General features: G+C 40.2%; 1 protein-coding gene across 1 annotated transcript in view; it reads left to right on the forward strand.

Moving 5' to 3' along the window:
* ATP10A (ATPase phospholipid transporting 10A (putative)) overlaps positions 1–15,778 on the forward strand; it is a 163,463-nt gene that overhangs the window by 126,527 nt on the left and 21,158 nt on the right. The window contains exons 13-16 of the mRNA XM_075852595.1: positions 5,463–5,647; positions 8,813–9,125; positions 9,426–9,506; positions 12,574–12,695. Of these exons, the coding sequence (XP_075708710.1) occupies positions 5,463–5,647; positions 8,813–9,125; positions 9,426–9,506; positions 12,574–12,695 (701 nt within the window). The remainder of the gene's footprint in view (positions 1–5,462; positions 5,648–8,812; positions 9,126–9,425; positions 9,507–12,573; positions 12,696–15,778) is intronic.

Raw genomic sequence — 15,778 nt, forward strand, 5'->3', positions numbered from 1 at the left:
AGTAGAGTGTAATGAATTATCCATTCTTTACCCTTAACACCCTCATAGAGTTAATCAGGTTGCAGTTCCCTGAATAATCTACAATAGCAACGGCTGGTGGCAAACCAGGAGCGCAGTACTGAATTGGCAGGCAGAGTCTTAGTCCGACAAACAGGTAATCTGGGCAGGTGGAGTTTGGCGGACTCTGGTAGATGAGCACAGGTCAACACAGGTCGGCTAAGTAACTATCAGACAGGACACGAATCAAGAGCTCACAATTGCAACTAACCGGAACTTTGAGAATCTTTACCCAGGCACTACATGCTGTCAAGTGTTGGAATATGCAAGGGGGAGTAGCAGCAGCGCATTGACTAATGCATCACGGCCCATGTAGCTGCTCCCACCTCTGCAGTGTAATCATTATTTTTTGCCTGTGTTTTTGGTTGGTTACAATAAGCCACAAGCAATGAAGGGGACTGGTGGTTTCAGGTAGCGTTCGCTAAACCACTTTTCAGGATGGAACACAAGGCCAATTTGGCCAAGCCTTTGGCATAGGTAAGGCTTCCTATTGGAGCCACTTCTGCATCAAAATCCGCAACAAATCAGCGAGATGTGAATACAGCCTAAGACTTAAAAGCATTTCACAACTGATGACTGCGATAAATAAAGTCAAATTAACAAATTTGATATTTATGGCAGAAACAGAAGTTCTTTTCTAAGGAAACTATTAGAAAAGTGCTCGATTACACAGTAAAACTTGGTGGTGGAAATTTTCAAACTTGGGAGTTTTGCCTTCTTTGGAGTTGAACACCAGCACTCCATTGACCCACAGACTTTTTTTATATGCACATATAGACTTTCATCTCATTTATTTAATATGCAAAACATTCATTGTGTTTTTCGATCTACAAATGTGTGGGTTGTGTGTTTTTTACTATAAAAAAAATAAATTATTCTGAGGGTTTAATTGGCCAAATACACTTTGAGGTTTGGGAATAAACCTAAAGCTATTTTGGCCACAGTCATGCCATAGTTAAATAAGCTTGAGTAGAATAAATTGTTATAATATAATACAGTTAGAAGTTAGCAAATATCTTCAACTAATCTGAGTTTTGATGTTTTGTTAATAACGTTGCAATTTACGGACTAAGGTCTTATTTACACGAGAGTATTTCACGTCTGTGATGCGCGCATGAAAATCACGCACGTCGCACGGACCTATGCAAGTGAATGGGGCCATTAAGACATTCTGTGTTTTCACGCAGTGTGTGTCCGCTGCGTGAAACTCACCATGTCCTATACTTGAGCGTTTTTTGCGAATCACGCACCCATTGAATTCAATGAGTGCGTGAAAATTACGGACATCACACGGACGCACATCCGTGTGCTGTGCGTGATTCGCACAACAGTTGCTCAAGAAATGAGGGGAAAAAGAAAACCAGCACCTTCATTTCATTTTGTAAACGTCAAAACCGTGTGACATAAGGATGCCATACGCACGAAAATAACGCAGACACACACCAAACACTGATGACACACGGAACTGCAACGCGTGCAAAACGCTTTTTTTAAACGTGCAAAACGCACACGTTCGTGTGAATAAGGCCTAAGTATGTGTGTTGGTGAATGAATTTGCTAGATTTTGAGATGTTAAGCAAATTTCATAAGAAAAAAGCCATATCGATCATTAAGTCGAACCAAACAATTTGTCAATTTCTAAATACATTAAATGTTGTGACCCCATGAGTCCTTTGATTTTCTAGCACAGTAGTAATGGAGCGTAGATTTGTATCCATTTGCATCATATGTGTTTTCATGTCTATTGCAAAATTCGAAACATTCTTTTAGCTTTCTGAGACTTTGTTCACATCTGTGTTGGGGTTCCGTGTGGACGTTCCGTTGGAGCTTTCCGTCAGAACGGGACCCTGAACAGACACAAACGAACACAGACGGAAACCAGAGTTTCCCGTTTCCATCACCATTAATTTCAATGGTGAAGGATCCGGTGCCCATGGTTTCCGTTTGTCTCTGTTGTGCACTAGACCCATCGTTTTGCCGGAAGCAATAGTGTAATCAACTACAAAATGGCAAAGGCTCCTATATTGGTGTGTTTTTCACGCACCTATCGCCCATTGAAGTCAATGGATTTGTGAAAATCACGCACCGCACACAGATGCACATCCATGTGCGGTGCGTGATTTGCACATCAATTCAATTGAAAATAATAATTAAAAAAAAAATGTGCTTTGCGAGTGCGTGAATAATGCATGCAAAGCACTCTGATGCATAATGGACGAGATTCATGCGCGTGAATCTGACACGCTCAAGTGAATGTAGCCTAAGTGAAGCCAAGTTACCAGCAACAACTCCCCACAAAGTCTCGTTGAAAAAAAGACGTCCTGAATAGGCTAAAATTTGACAAGGATCACATGACTGGCTCAAAGAGAAGTGGCTCAACATTTTGTGGACTGATGAAAGCAAAATTGTTCTCTGAGTCTAGTGGCCGCAGATAGTATGTCAGACGACCCACGAGCACTGAATTCAAGCCACAATACACTGAAGACAGTAAAGCATGGTGCTGCAAAAATCATAAGGGGATGTTTCTCATACCATGGTGTTGGGCCTATTTATCGCATACAAGGGATTGTGGATCCATTTGAATATATTAATACATGTTGCCCTATGCCGAAGAAGAAATGCCCTTGAAATGGGTTTTTCAACATAACAATGACCCAAAACACACTAGTAAGCGAACAACTTCTTGGTTAGAGACAAACAGGATGGCGATGGATATGTCTGTCGCTCTGATCTCGTGGGTACTGCCAGTGTACCCACGCAATCAGCGGCAGGAGCACGGCTGTTATACACAGCCTAAATATAAGCGATCAGAAGATCGCATAGTGAAGACCCCTCGTGGGACAAAAAAAAAAGTAAAACAAGTAAAGTTTATGAAAGAAAAAAAAGCTTATAGTAAAAATAAAAATTTTTTTTCTCCCCAAAAAGTGGTTTTATTTATTAAAAGTGTAAAAAAAATAAAATAGCATACGCATATATGGTATCGCCGCAATCGTAACAACTCAAACAATAAAGTTAACACATTAATTAAGCCGCCAGGTGAACAGCGTAAAAAAAAAACACAAAAAACAACGGCAAAATCCCTTTTTTCTCCCGTCTTCTCCCCCCCTTAAAAAATAAAAGTTAATCAATAAGTCCCATGTACCCCAAAATACCAATGAAAACTACGCCTTGTCCCGCAAAAAAAGCCTACATACGGCTACATCGATGGAAAAATAAAAAAGTTAGGCCTCATGCACACGACCGTAGTGTTTTTCTGGTCCGCAAATTCCAGGACCGTGTTCCGTGAAATGTCATCCGCAGTTCATCCGTATGTCCTCCGCAGTTCATCCGTATGTAATCCGCAAAATGCGGATGAAAAATAAAAAGCCTAGGTAAAACATGATGACGACAGAACTCATTCCCGGTCGTCGCCTAGCAACACTTCCGCAAATCCGCAAAACTGCGGATGACACACGGCGGTGTATCCGCAATTTCCACGGGCCCATTGACTTCTATTGGCATGTCCGCACCGCATTTGCGGCCCATAATAGGACATGTCCGTAGTTTCTGCGGCACGGATGTGCGGACATGCGGAGAGCCGTGAAAACACGGATAGTGTGTATGGGCCCATAGAAATGAATGGGTCCGCAATTTACCCGTGGATTTGCGGTTGAATTGCGGACGCAAAAACACGGTCGTGTGCATGAGGCCTTACAGCTCTTGGAATGTGGCGATGCAAAAACAGGTATTTTTTTTAAAATTTATTTATTAGGAAAACCTAAAACCTTTACATATTTGGTATCCACGTAATCGTGCCGGCCCATAGAATAAAGGTAACATGTTATTTATGCCACATAGTGAACGGCGCAAATTTATAACGTGAAAATTAATGCTGGAATAGCTGTTTATTTTCAATTCTTTCCTAAAATAAAGTTAATAAAAGTTAATCAATATATTATAAGCATCTAAAAATGGTGTAGTTGAAAAATACAACTCGTCCCGCAAAACAACAAGCGCTTATACGGCTATGTCAACAGAACAAAAAAAAAATTAAGACTCTTAGAATACGACAATGACCAAGGATTATTTTTTGTTTTTTGACAAACACACAAAAGGGCCTGGTCATTTAGGGGTTAACACACCTGGGTAAGTGTTATTGTTTTGATTTGGAATCGAATGAGTATTCTTTCCATTGCATTTGCATTTAGGCAAATAAAAGTTCTTCTAATTTTGCGAGTTATTTGCTTTTTTAAACTCACTATTTTTGTGAATGCTATTGTACATTGAAAGATCTTTTAGGCTTTATTCAGACGAACGGGAATTACGTCCGTGCAACGCGCGTGTTTTTCACGCGCGTTGCACGGACCTATATTAGTCTATGGGGCCGTGCAGACATGTGCGTGATTTTTACTCAGCGTGAGTCCGCTGAAAAAAAGTCACGACATGTCCGTTCTTTGGGCGTTTTGCGCGAATCACGCACCCATTGAAGTCAATGGGTGCGTGAAAACCACGCATGTCGCACGGAAGCACTTCCGTGCGAACAGCGTGATTCGCGCAACAGCTGTCAAAAGGATGAATGAAAACAGAAAAGCACCACGTGCTTTTCTGTTTACAAACATCCAAATGGAGTGTCATAATGATGGCGGCTGCGCGAAAAGCACGCAGCCGCGCATCATATGATGCTGCCACACGGAGCTGTTAAGTGGCTTTTGCGCACGCAAAACGCCGCGTTTCTGCGTGCGCAAAAACGCCACGCTCGTGTGAATCCAGCCTTAGTAGATTTGTATATTATCTCTGAATTGTGATTTCCAGGTTTAAACAACTTTGATATTGTGCTGATACTCGACTGTGCTCTCCCGCCACTAACGTCAAGAATGCAAATTAGATGCAGAAAAGTGAATACCTGACCTGATGAAGGAGACCGGTTCGGTCCAGCAATGCATATAAAGAGAGAATTTCATTTTACACATTGCAGTTGTACTTACAAGTCTGGCGCCGTTACCAAGAGACTGCATGACCTTTTTCTTCGTTTCCCCTTTCTTGCAAGAGTATAAATTGTCACTGTTGTTTTTGGGAGCTCCAAGGGCAAACCCCAATCAGAGGTATGAAGGAAGGCTTTATATGCCTTGTTACTGTGGGATCCATTCTCCGAAAACTGCAGGAAGTGTTCAATTCCTATGCAGAGCTATCACAGGAGTAAAACAGCATTACAATGTTCTCTGTAGTCCATGCACTGCTTATGTATTGTGTTTTATTTAATACTCGGACATGCCAACTCCCCTAAGCCGGGTGACGTTCTTTGTAGCCACTCTATGCACTGGCTAATACATGAAGTTCCTGAACAAGTGACCGCACACACACACACCTCTATTACCTTAGGTTTAGGAACCAGACAACCACTTTAATGATTTGTTTATTTCCATCAGGTGCTACAGGCATAGAAGACCGCTTACAAGAAGGTGTTCCAGAGACCATAACGAGGCTACGCAAAGCTGGACTGCAAATCTGGGTTCTGACTGGAGATAAACAGGAAACTGCTGTAAACATAGGGTATTCCTGTAAGCTTCTGGATCACGATGATGACCTCATCACTTTAAATGCAGAATCTATGGTAAGATTTGTATTTATCAGTGGTAGTCTGTGTTATGAAGAAAAAAACACCTGCACCACACCCAAGACCTTTTTAATGTAGTGTATTCATTTTCACTGTCCTTACCTAATTCATATGATCAATTTCCAGTATGTACCCTTTATATTTTATCTGTTATCTTCATTCCTACTGCACATACTCTTATATAGTCTAACATCAGCCTCTTTTCTTAAAGGGCTTGTCTCAGACCAGTTGTCTCGATCAGCCGATCGGTCTTGCTCCGTGCACCCAGGGTAACCAGCTGGTTTTTGCCGTGGCCAGCCAAGGATTTCTCCTGCAACAGCCTGCTGCAGTGGAAATCTAGTATTACATGGCAGAGCAGCTTTCCGTTCTGGCCTATAGAGGAGGGTATCCCGAGCGGGGGACTCCACTCTGACGTCCATATGCCGTAATTGGGCACATGGACAGGGGTGTGGTCATATATTTGAAACTAGAGCTATAATTGAGCAGTCTACTACTGCCCCAAGATGTATTCATTGTATGTGCTTATTCCAAAATTCTGTTCACGTTTTATTTGGATGGGTTTATTTTTTTTTTTATATATTTATTTTTTTCACCTTTTTTATTTTTTAGAGATATGGTTTTTATGAACTTTATCAGCACTGGCCCTTCAGTCAGCCTTACGTTTCTTTAGGGATAATTACCTTCATTCCTCCCCCTTGTAAAAGGAGTGATTTAGGGCAATGGCTTACGTGTTTGGAAATTTCTGGAACTACAATGTCCTAAAACATAAGCAAAGGTGCACCAAAAGTCTGAGGCAGTATGAACTGCTATACAGCTGAAACTGTGCAGTTGTCAGTGGTCAATAAAAGCTCATTTCCTTGGTTAATTAATTACTGATCTTATTACTTGCACTCTCGACAGTTTCTAGTCCAAGGAATGAATTCCGAAGTGTAAAAATGTGATATACGTTCTTTTGTGCTTAAAGTTCATGCATAGAAATTGCTGATTATTTTCTAGCATTAATAGTTGCGGATAGTGCCCTCTTCCAGACATTCATATGGAAAAAGTTAATTTTATTTTGTTTAATGCTGACTTCTAACTTTTGCAGCATCTAAGCCATTGATTTCTAAGGCATTTGTGAGATCAGGCATTGATGTTGGATGAGAAGGTCTGACTCACAGTCAGCGTTCCAATTCATCCTGAAGGTGTTTGATAGGGTTAAGGGTCATGGCTCTGTGCAGGCTATTTGAGGAACTTACCATGTCTTTATGGACCATGCTTTGCGCACAGGGGCACAGTCATTCTGGAACAGAAAAGGCCCCTCGCCAAACTCTTGCCATAAAGATGGAAGCACAAAATTGTCTAAAATATCTTTCTATATTATAGCATTTACTTTACCCTTCACTCTGAATTAGAGGTCTTTAATAAACCCCTAAAAAACAGCCTCAGGCATTTATACCTCCTCCACCAAATTTTACAGTAGCCACTTTGCATCCTAGTAGATAGTGTTCTCTTGGAATCCGTCAAACCCAGATCCGTCCATCAAAATGCCAGGCAGTTAAACATGATTGTTCACTCCAGAGAACACGTTTCTACTGCTCGAGAGTCCAGTCGTGGCGTGCTTTACACCACTCCAGCTGATGCTTGCCATTGTGCATGGTGATATTAGGCTTGTGTGCATCTGTTTGACTATGGAAACCTATTTCTTGAAACTCCTGATGCAAAGTTCTTGTGCTGATATCCCTTTCAGAGGCAGTTTGGAACTCTGAAGTGAGTGTTGCGATAGAGAATAAGCAATTTATATGCGCCACGCGTTTCAGCACTCGGCGGCCCTGTTCTGTGCATTTGCGTGGTCTAACCGCTACACTGTTACTCCTAGAAGCATCCACTTTACAAACACTTATAGCATACCAGAAATTTCACAAACTTGCGCCAAGGTGGCATTCTAGGACAATGTCAGGTTTAAAGTCACTGAGCTCTTAAGTATGGCCAATACAACTGGCAATACTTGTCTATAACTATTACATGGCTGTGTGCTGGATTTTATGCACCTGATTGCAAAGGATGTGGCTGAAACGCGTGAATGCCATAATTAGTAGTGGTGTCCACTTGCTTTCGGTCATATCTTTCAACAAGGAGCTTTTCTGTAATATCTCAGAATAGGAATACAGATTGTATAGAACTCTGTTAATCTACCAGAAATAATAAAAATCTGCCCCATACAGTATAAAATATTTATAATGTTTGTTTAGATGTCCTACCTTTCTTTGTATTATAATGTAGTTTAAAAAAAAAAATGCTTTTCCCAAGTCGTATTGCCAATAAAGTAGTTCACACACATTAGTGCTGTATAACATTAGTTTTCATAACTTATTACCACATAGCAATTCTTATATAGCTATAAGCCTAAACATTTTAATAAGTAGTACCCTTAAGGTATGTTCACACAGGGCGGATACGCTGTGTAGAAGTACACAGCGTATCCGCCCTGGCTGCAGGAAATTCCAGATTAAAAAAACGCAACAAATTGAGGGGCAGTTTTTCGGCCAGAATGTCTGCTGTGGAAAACAGAAACGCAAAAAAAAAGCTACCGTATTGACCCTCCGGCATCCTGCAGACCGTCCGGACTCGCAGCTTTTCCGCCACAAAAATCGCAACATCTGCTGTTTGTTGCACGTTTTACCTCCCTATTGAATTCAATGGGGAAAAATCACAGCAAAAAAGCAGCGATTACTCAAATACAATGGACATGCTGCGGATTAAAAAAAAACGCACCACAGGTCAATTTCTGAGCAGTTTTTCTTCTTATTTACGCAGCGTGTGGATGAGATTTGTTCACATTTCATCCACTCTGCTGCTACGTTATTATGCTGCGGATATACGCTACGTGTGAACTTACCCTTATGATTGCACCAATTGTGTTCAGGCATGATGGCACAGTGAGACTTGCCACCCAAAAAAACTACATAACTGCTCTATATTTTTCCTGGACCTAGACCTATTAATGCACTCGGTGGTCATGTGCTTAAATGATATATCTGGGTTACATAAATGAACATTACAATGCAGCATGGTAGTAATGCCCGTGGTTTTCATTTTTCTTGTAATTCTTTATTCTTTTTGATCTTCCATCTATGTATTCCTTAAACAACTGTTGACTTCTTACTCTTTACTTTTCTACAGGAAGCCTGTGCTGCTTTGCTTGATCAGTGTTTGCACTATGTAGAGTCCAAGATTCCAAATCACTCAAAGGAACGATCTGCTTGGAATGCCGACTTTGGTTTTTCATTGGCTTCATCTACAAAGTGCCCAAATCTTGGACTTGTTATTGATGGGAAAACGCTAGCCTTTGCACTAGACTCAAGCCAATCGGATAAATTTATTTCACTGGCTCAAAAATGCCGCTCTGTGCTCTGCTGTCGCTCTACTCCCCTCCAGAAAAGCATGGTAGTGAAGCTTGTTCGAGACAAGCTCAGAGCTATGACTTTAGCAATAGGTAAGCTTTTTTTTCTGATCTGCTCAATAAATCTAAAAAGCTGTGCTGTGGTGATTGGCCACATGTTTATTCAAGATTTGATTGTTTGCAAAATGGAAATATTGGGAGGGATATCCAAATCTTCAGTTAGTATTCAGTGATGATCTTTCTGAATAGTGGCCAACACGGTTACTTGAGCGGTGTACTTTACAGAATTTTTGATCATGCTAGAGGCTAGGGCAACCAGACATGGCGCACAAATTGGGTTGTTCCACCATTGCATGTCTTCCATACTCCATATTTGTTCTATGTTCTTCATAGGTGATGGAACCAATGATGTCAGCATGATTCAGGTAGCAGATGTTGGTGTTGGGATATCTGGTCAGGAAGGAATGCAGGCAAGTTCTGATCTGTTGATCTTATGTGAAATACAAGATAACACTTACTACTAATGTTTAACAAAATGCTATTAAACTATATAATCTGAAGATGATAGGTTAAAGGGGTTATCCAGAATTTATTTAAAAGCATATTCTGGTATAAAGATGTGTTTACAAGTCCTTCACTCCAGCTCCCTTTCATATAGTTTGCCGCAGTGGCTTACATGTTGTCGACACATTGTGACATCCTTCTAGTCACGTGACCTCGATCAAGTAGGGCTAGGCGATTATGTTCTAAATCAAAATCACGATAAATTGAACACACAACCTCGATTTATGATTAATGGACGATTTAGGCCACACCCCTTTTTGCATGCGAATATTAATCCCCTGAGCCTGCTGTATACTACTGTATATATTTTAAACCCCCTGACACTACCCCCACACAGTATATTGCTCCCATAGTGTTCCACACGCAGTATAATGACCCACAGCTGCCCCCACACATCATAATGCCCCTATAGATGCCCTCACACTGTATAATGCCCCTAAAACTTCCCTCCACACAGTATAAAGTTCCCCGTAGCTGCCCCCTCACAGATATTGTCACTGCCTCGCGTCCGGCGATACATCGTGAATGGTGCAGCAGGGACTTTACGGCCCACTGCTCTACCATTGGATTCAAATGTGTCTGCGTCTTGAAGATACAGTTTAAACCGGGAATTTAAAAAAAAACAAAAAACAGAAATTTGCAAGATGATGTTGGTTAATTGCGCTGAATTTCTATTTAATTTTTCTTCCCATTTAATTGCCCAGCTCTGTGGTAATTTGGTTTGAAAATGGATTAAAACCTGCAAACCCCCTTAGTTGGCTTATCAACAGCAATACTTATTTCTTAACCCCTTGACCGCCGATACACCTTTTCACAGCGGTCATTAATGGGCTTTTTTCTAGGCCACCGCCTTTTCATAGCAGCCTAATCAACGTCCTGCACGGGTTTCCCATGCAGGCGGGGTCTCTGCTGTCTGATGACAGCCGGGCTCCTCCTCCAATGGTAGACATTAAAGTTTACTTAGATCGCGGCCGTTTAACCCCTCAAATGCCGCGGTTATTAGCGACCGCTGCATTTGAGTTGTTTACAGAGGGAGGGAGTGCAATTGCGGGCATCCGATGGGGTGCCATGGCAGCTGGGGGCCTAACAAAGGACCCCAGGTCTGCCCTGGCTATATTCCTATTAGGAGGTGCCATAGGCATGTCCTAATAGATGCCTGTCAGTATTACACTGACAGGCAGTAATGCTCTGGTATATGAAGTATACCAAAGCATTATATCTGCGATCTAAGGATCGCATAGTGAAGTCTCCTAGTGAGACTGGAAAAATAATTAATGTGAAATAAAAATGTATAAAAAGATACACATTCAAAAAAATCTATCTTTTTTTTTTTTTTGCCATAAAAAATGTTTTTATTTAGTAAAAGTGTAAAAATTAAAATAAAAACTACACATATATGGTATCCCCGCAATCATAATGACCCAAAAAATAAAGTTAGCGTATTATTTAAATCGCAAGGTGAACGCCATATAAAAAAAACTGATATTTTTTCCCATTCCCCCCCCCCAAAAAATAATAATAAATGGTAATAATGAAGTCCCGCAAAAACAAACCCTCATATGGCGACATTGACCGAAAAATAAAAAAGTTTATGGCTCTTGGAAAGCGGTGATGCAAAATAAAATGATTTTAGTTCAATAGTGTTTTTAGCCTGCAAGAGTAGTAAAGCCGTAATCGTACCGACCCGTAGAATAAAGGTAACATGTTATTTACGCCGCACAGTTATCGGCATAAATGTAAAACGCATAGAACAATGGCTATATTGGGTTGTTTTTTTTATATCCCCCTCCCCCCAAAGTTAGTAAAAGTTCATTAAAAATTCTATATACCCCAAAATGGTACCATTGTAAAATACAACTCCTCCCGCAAAAATAAAGCCCTCATACAGCTATGTCCACGTGAAAATAAAAAAGTTATAACTCTTTGAATGTAACGATGGAAAAACTAAAAAAATTGCTTGGTCGTTAGGGCCCAGAATGCATGCAGGGGGACGGGGTTAATATCCGTATTTACTTCAAACACTTTGAAGTAAGCCAGAATCTGGCTACAATAATGTCTAGACTGTCTTTTCTATTTTATTGGTCATAAATGTCACCCTAACCCAAAATAAAAAATTGTCTAGTTGGCATTATTTGAAAAAACTATCCACATATTCAGTGCTCTGGTATTTAAGTGGACATTGACATTGCCAAGGATCATTGAAAGTTGAGCTCTATTTAGAAAAAAAATGTCTTTGCCTTATCTGAAAGCCTAACAATGACCATACCATAGGATGCCATTTCCTAGTACCTATATGGCGTTTCACTTTTTTCCATCAGAGGCAAATGAATGGGGAAAAAAGAGCTCCAACCGAGCAAGAGACCCAACCTAGCGTTGTGTGTTTAGTGCTTTGCCATATTCTAAAATGAAAAGGTTTTAATTATTTCTTTATTTTTTAATCTTTCAATGCCTTCTATACAGAGATACTTATAGTATGTGCATGTTGGTGAGGAAAAATCGGATTAACTTGTTACATGTTCTCATTTTATACATCTAACACATCATTTTTACAATGCCGCCACTAAACATGCATCACACTTATGAGAACAGTGTATTTTCCTTAATTTTTAAAAGTGGAGAAAAACATGATTGACCTTTTATAGTTGGACATGAAATATGTAAATGCAAATTGAATTAACCATTCTAATCACTTTATTATATTTAATAAAGGAAATTGACTTCTTTTTTCACTCCATTACACCCACTAGAGCAAATTTTAAACCTTGCAAATCAGACTGACGTCTAGTTGTGCGCTATTGTACACATTACAGCAATTTTTACATCTAATTTCACAGCGGAAAGTGAATATTGGTGTTTGTTATACATTGTAGTATGTTCTGATGATATAGAAGACAAAGCTAACAACGAGCACAATTTATTCTATATCATTTATTAATTTATTTTTATTTTTTTCTGCTTTCTTGCTCCTTACAGGCAGTGATGGCCAGTGACTTTGCTGTTCCAAGGTTCCGATACTTGGAGAAGCTGCTGCTTGTTCATGGTCGATGGTGTTATTCTCGACTTGCTAATATGGTTTTATATTTCTTCTACAAAAATGCTGTAAGTAAAAAATGTAGAAACAATTTTATTCATTAATATAATTATATCAATAAATCGGCTCTCAAGACTTCTTATAGAAGACACGTTGAGAGATTGTTTCTTGATACAACTTTTTGCCATTCGTTTCTGTGGATTCCAGAAACCTACCTTCAGTGCCTTATATTACTCATTTAATTGCTATCTTTAGGGGTGAACGGACATTACATTTTCTAGAATTAGAATAAGGCCATATATGGATGATGTGTAAATGAGCTTTGATCAAAAAGCATCTGTTACCTGTCAGAGCTCTTAATTTTTTGGTATTTATTTGATGCCTTTGGTTAACCTCTTAAAGAGGCTCTGTCACCACATTATAAGTGCCCTATCTATCTCCTACATAAGGAGATCGGCGCTATAATGTAAGTGACAGCAGTGCTTTTTATTTTAAAAAACGATCTGTTTTCACGACTTTATTAGCAATTTTAGATTTATGCTAATGAGTTGCTTAATGCCCAAGTGGGCGTGTTTTTACTTTAGACCAAGTGGGCGTTGTACAGGGGAGTGTATGACGCTGACCAGTCAGCATCATGCACTCCTCTCCATTAATTTACTCAGCGCATAGGGACCCTTTTAGATCGCTATGGGCTAACTACCACTGAAACAGTAACGAAGTGCAGAGATTGTGAATAGACATCCCGTGGAATGTTTATTCACTGTCTAAACACTTCAGTATTGTTAATGTGTTTAGTATAAGACAGCACATAGCGATCTAAAAGGGTCCCTACGCGCTGACTAAATGAATGGAGAGGAGTGCATGACGCTGATTGGTCAGCGTCATACACGCCTTTGTACAACGCCCACTTGGTCTAAAGTAAAAACACGCCCACTTGGGCATTAAGCAACTCATTAGCATAAATCTAAAATCACTAATAAAGTGGTGAAAAAAGATTTTTTTTAAAAATAAAAAGCATTACTGTCACCTACATTATAGCGCCGATCTCCTTATGTAGGAGATAGGGCACTTATAATGTGGTGACAGAGCCTCTTTAACGACCGGTGTATAGTCTTTTTACGTCGGCCGTTCAGGGTAGTTCCTCTGAAGCGACACGTTTCCGCGTCGGCACTTCAGAAGAACTGTCCCCGCATCGTGTGGGGTGCTGCTGAAGCCCGGGCTGTTAGTAACCGCCACGGGCTTCAGGGCAACGATCCGAAACCACTAGTATTGTTCTCCGATCATATTTAACCCGTATCTGAGTGGTTTTAGAGGGAGGGGGCTCCCTCTCTCATCCCACTGGCATCTCCGCGTGCATCGCGGGGTGCCGATGGTTTCTATGGCAGCCTGGGGGCCTAACAAAGGCCCCCAGGTCTGCCTTTAGTAATTGCCTGTTAGACCATGCCAGAGGCAGGACCTAACAGGTGCCTGTCAGTTTTACACTGACCGGCAATAATACACTGCAATACCGAAGTATTGCAGTGTATTATAATAGCGATCAGAAGTCTGCACAGTAAAGTCCCCTAGTGGGACTAAAAATAAAGTAAAAAAAAGTTAAAGTTTGAAATAAATAAATGTCCCAAGTAAAAAAAAAACACTTTGTCCCCTTACAAAATACTTTATGAAAAAAAGTAAAAAGTTACTCATATTTGGTATCGCTACGTCTGTAACGAACCCAACTATAAAATGATTACATTATTTAACCCGCACGGTGAACGCCATAAAAAACAACTCCAGAGTTGCTGTTTTCTGTTATGGCTCTTCAAATATGGCGACACAAAAGCAAATAATTTTGAAAAAAAATTGTTTTTCCTGTGTAAAAGTAGGAAAACATAAAAAAATCCATATAAATTTGGTATCGCCGCAATTGTAATGACCCGCTGAATAAAGTTATCATCATGTTATTTATATCACACAGTAAACGGCGTAAAATTAAGACGCAAAACAAATGGCGAAATTTCTGTTTTTTTTCCAGTACCCCACTAAAAAGTAATTAAAAAGTTAATCCATAAATTATATGTACCCCAAAATGGTGCTATTATAAAATACAACTTGTCCCGCAATAAAAAAGTCCTTATACAGCTATGTCGACGCAAAAATAAAAAAGTTATAGATCTTTTGAATGCGACAATGGAAAAACGTAAAAAATTGCTCGCTCATTAAGGTTTAAAATACCTTTGGTATTAAGGGGTTAAAGGGAAATTCTTTTGTTGCATGTGAGCCCTCTCTCCTCTTCTTAATGACACTAAGCCTGTGCAGGCAAAAGGGGTGCTTTTCACTAGTTAAGGGTGTGGAGTTGGCTTATGTGCCCGCATTCACTACAGGGAATAGTTTTCTCCATTCAAATGGAGCAATGATCTGGAGTATGGGAAAGAACGATCGTTACTACAATCGTTCGTCTCCATACATTTGCATCTTGTCGGCAGCGCATCCCCTTTGCTGTCGACTATTGACCATTTTTTTTTGCCGCGTAAAAGATCTGGTCAGCAAATAAACGAGTATTTGCTCGTTCATCAGCTGATCGCTGCCTTATTTACACAGGGCAATGATCGGGGGCAAGTGTTTATTCAAACGCTTGTTCACCCGACCATTGGCCTGTGTAAAAGGGCCTTTACTTAAAGAATAGATTACAGATGCAGCCCATAATGACGCACACAGCAACGTCCTTGCTGCTGCTTCTAGTAAGGCCTTGTTTACATGTTGTGCATTCTGTCAGAACTGGGGTATGTATTCCACAGCTAACTACGGACAGAATCAGCATGTAAATGGTGTATTTTGTATGCTCTCTTTACATGCTCTGTAAAAAAAAATCAGTGCGGAAGAACAGTGTGGGTTTTCAAATGGGTAGTATGTTCATTATTGACAGAGTCTGTGCTGAAAGCTGCGGAAGTTCAATGGCGCTAAAACACATGCAAATCGGCTAAACCGTCCGTGGCAAAAATCAGAGTTTCAGCTTCGGATTATTCTAAAAATCCACGTTGGGTTTGCCTAGTGCAACTCCTTACCATGTGCACATAGCCTAAGTGTTCTATCATCTCATCCTACTGTCTGAATCACAGCAACACTGCTCATTACTGCTGTGTAATGGCCTCCATTCTGCTGCTTGTTTGTG

Source organism: Rhinoderma darwinii, chromosome 2 (assembly GCF_050947455.1).
Source record: "Rhinoderma darwinii isolate aRhiDar2 chromosome 2, aRhiDar2.hap1, whole genome shotgun sequence".
Lineage (NCBI taxonomy): Eukaryota > Metazoa > Chordata > Amphibia > Anura > Rhinodermatidae > Rhinoderma > Rhinoderma darwinii.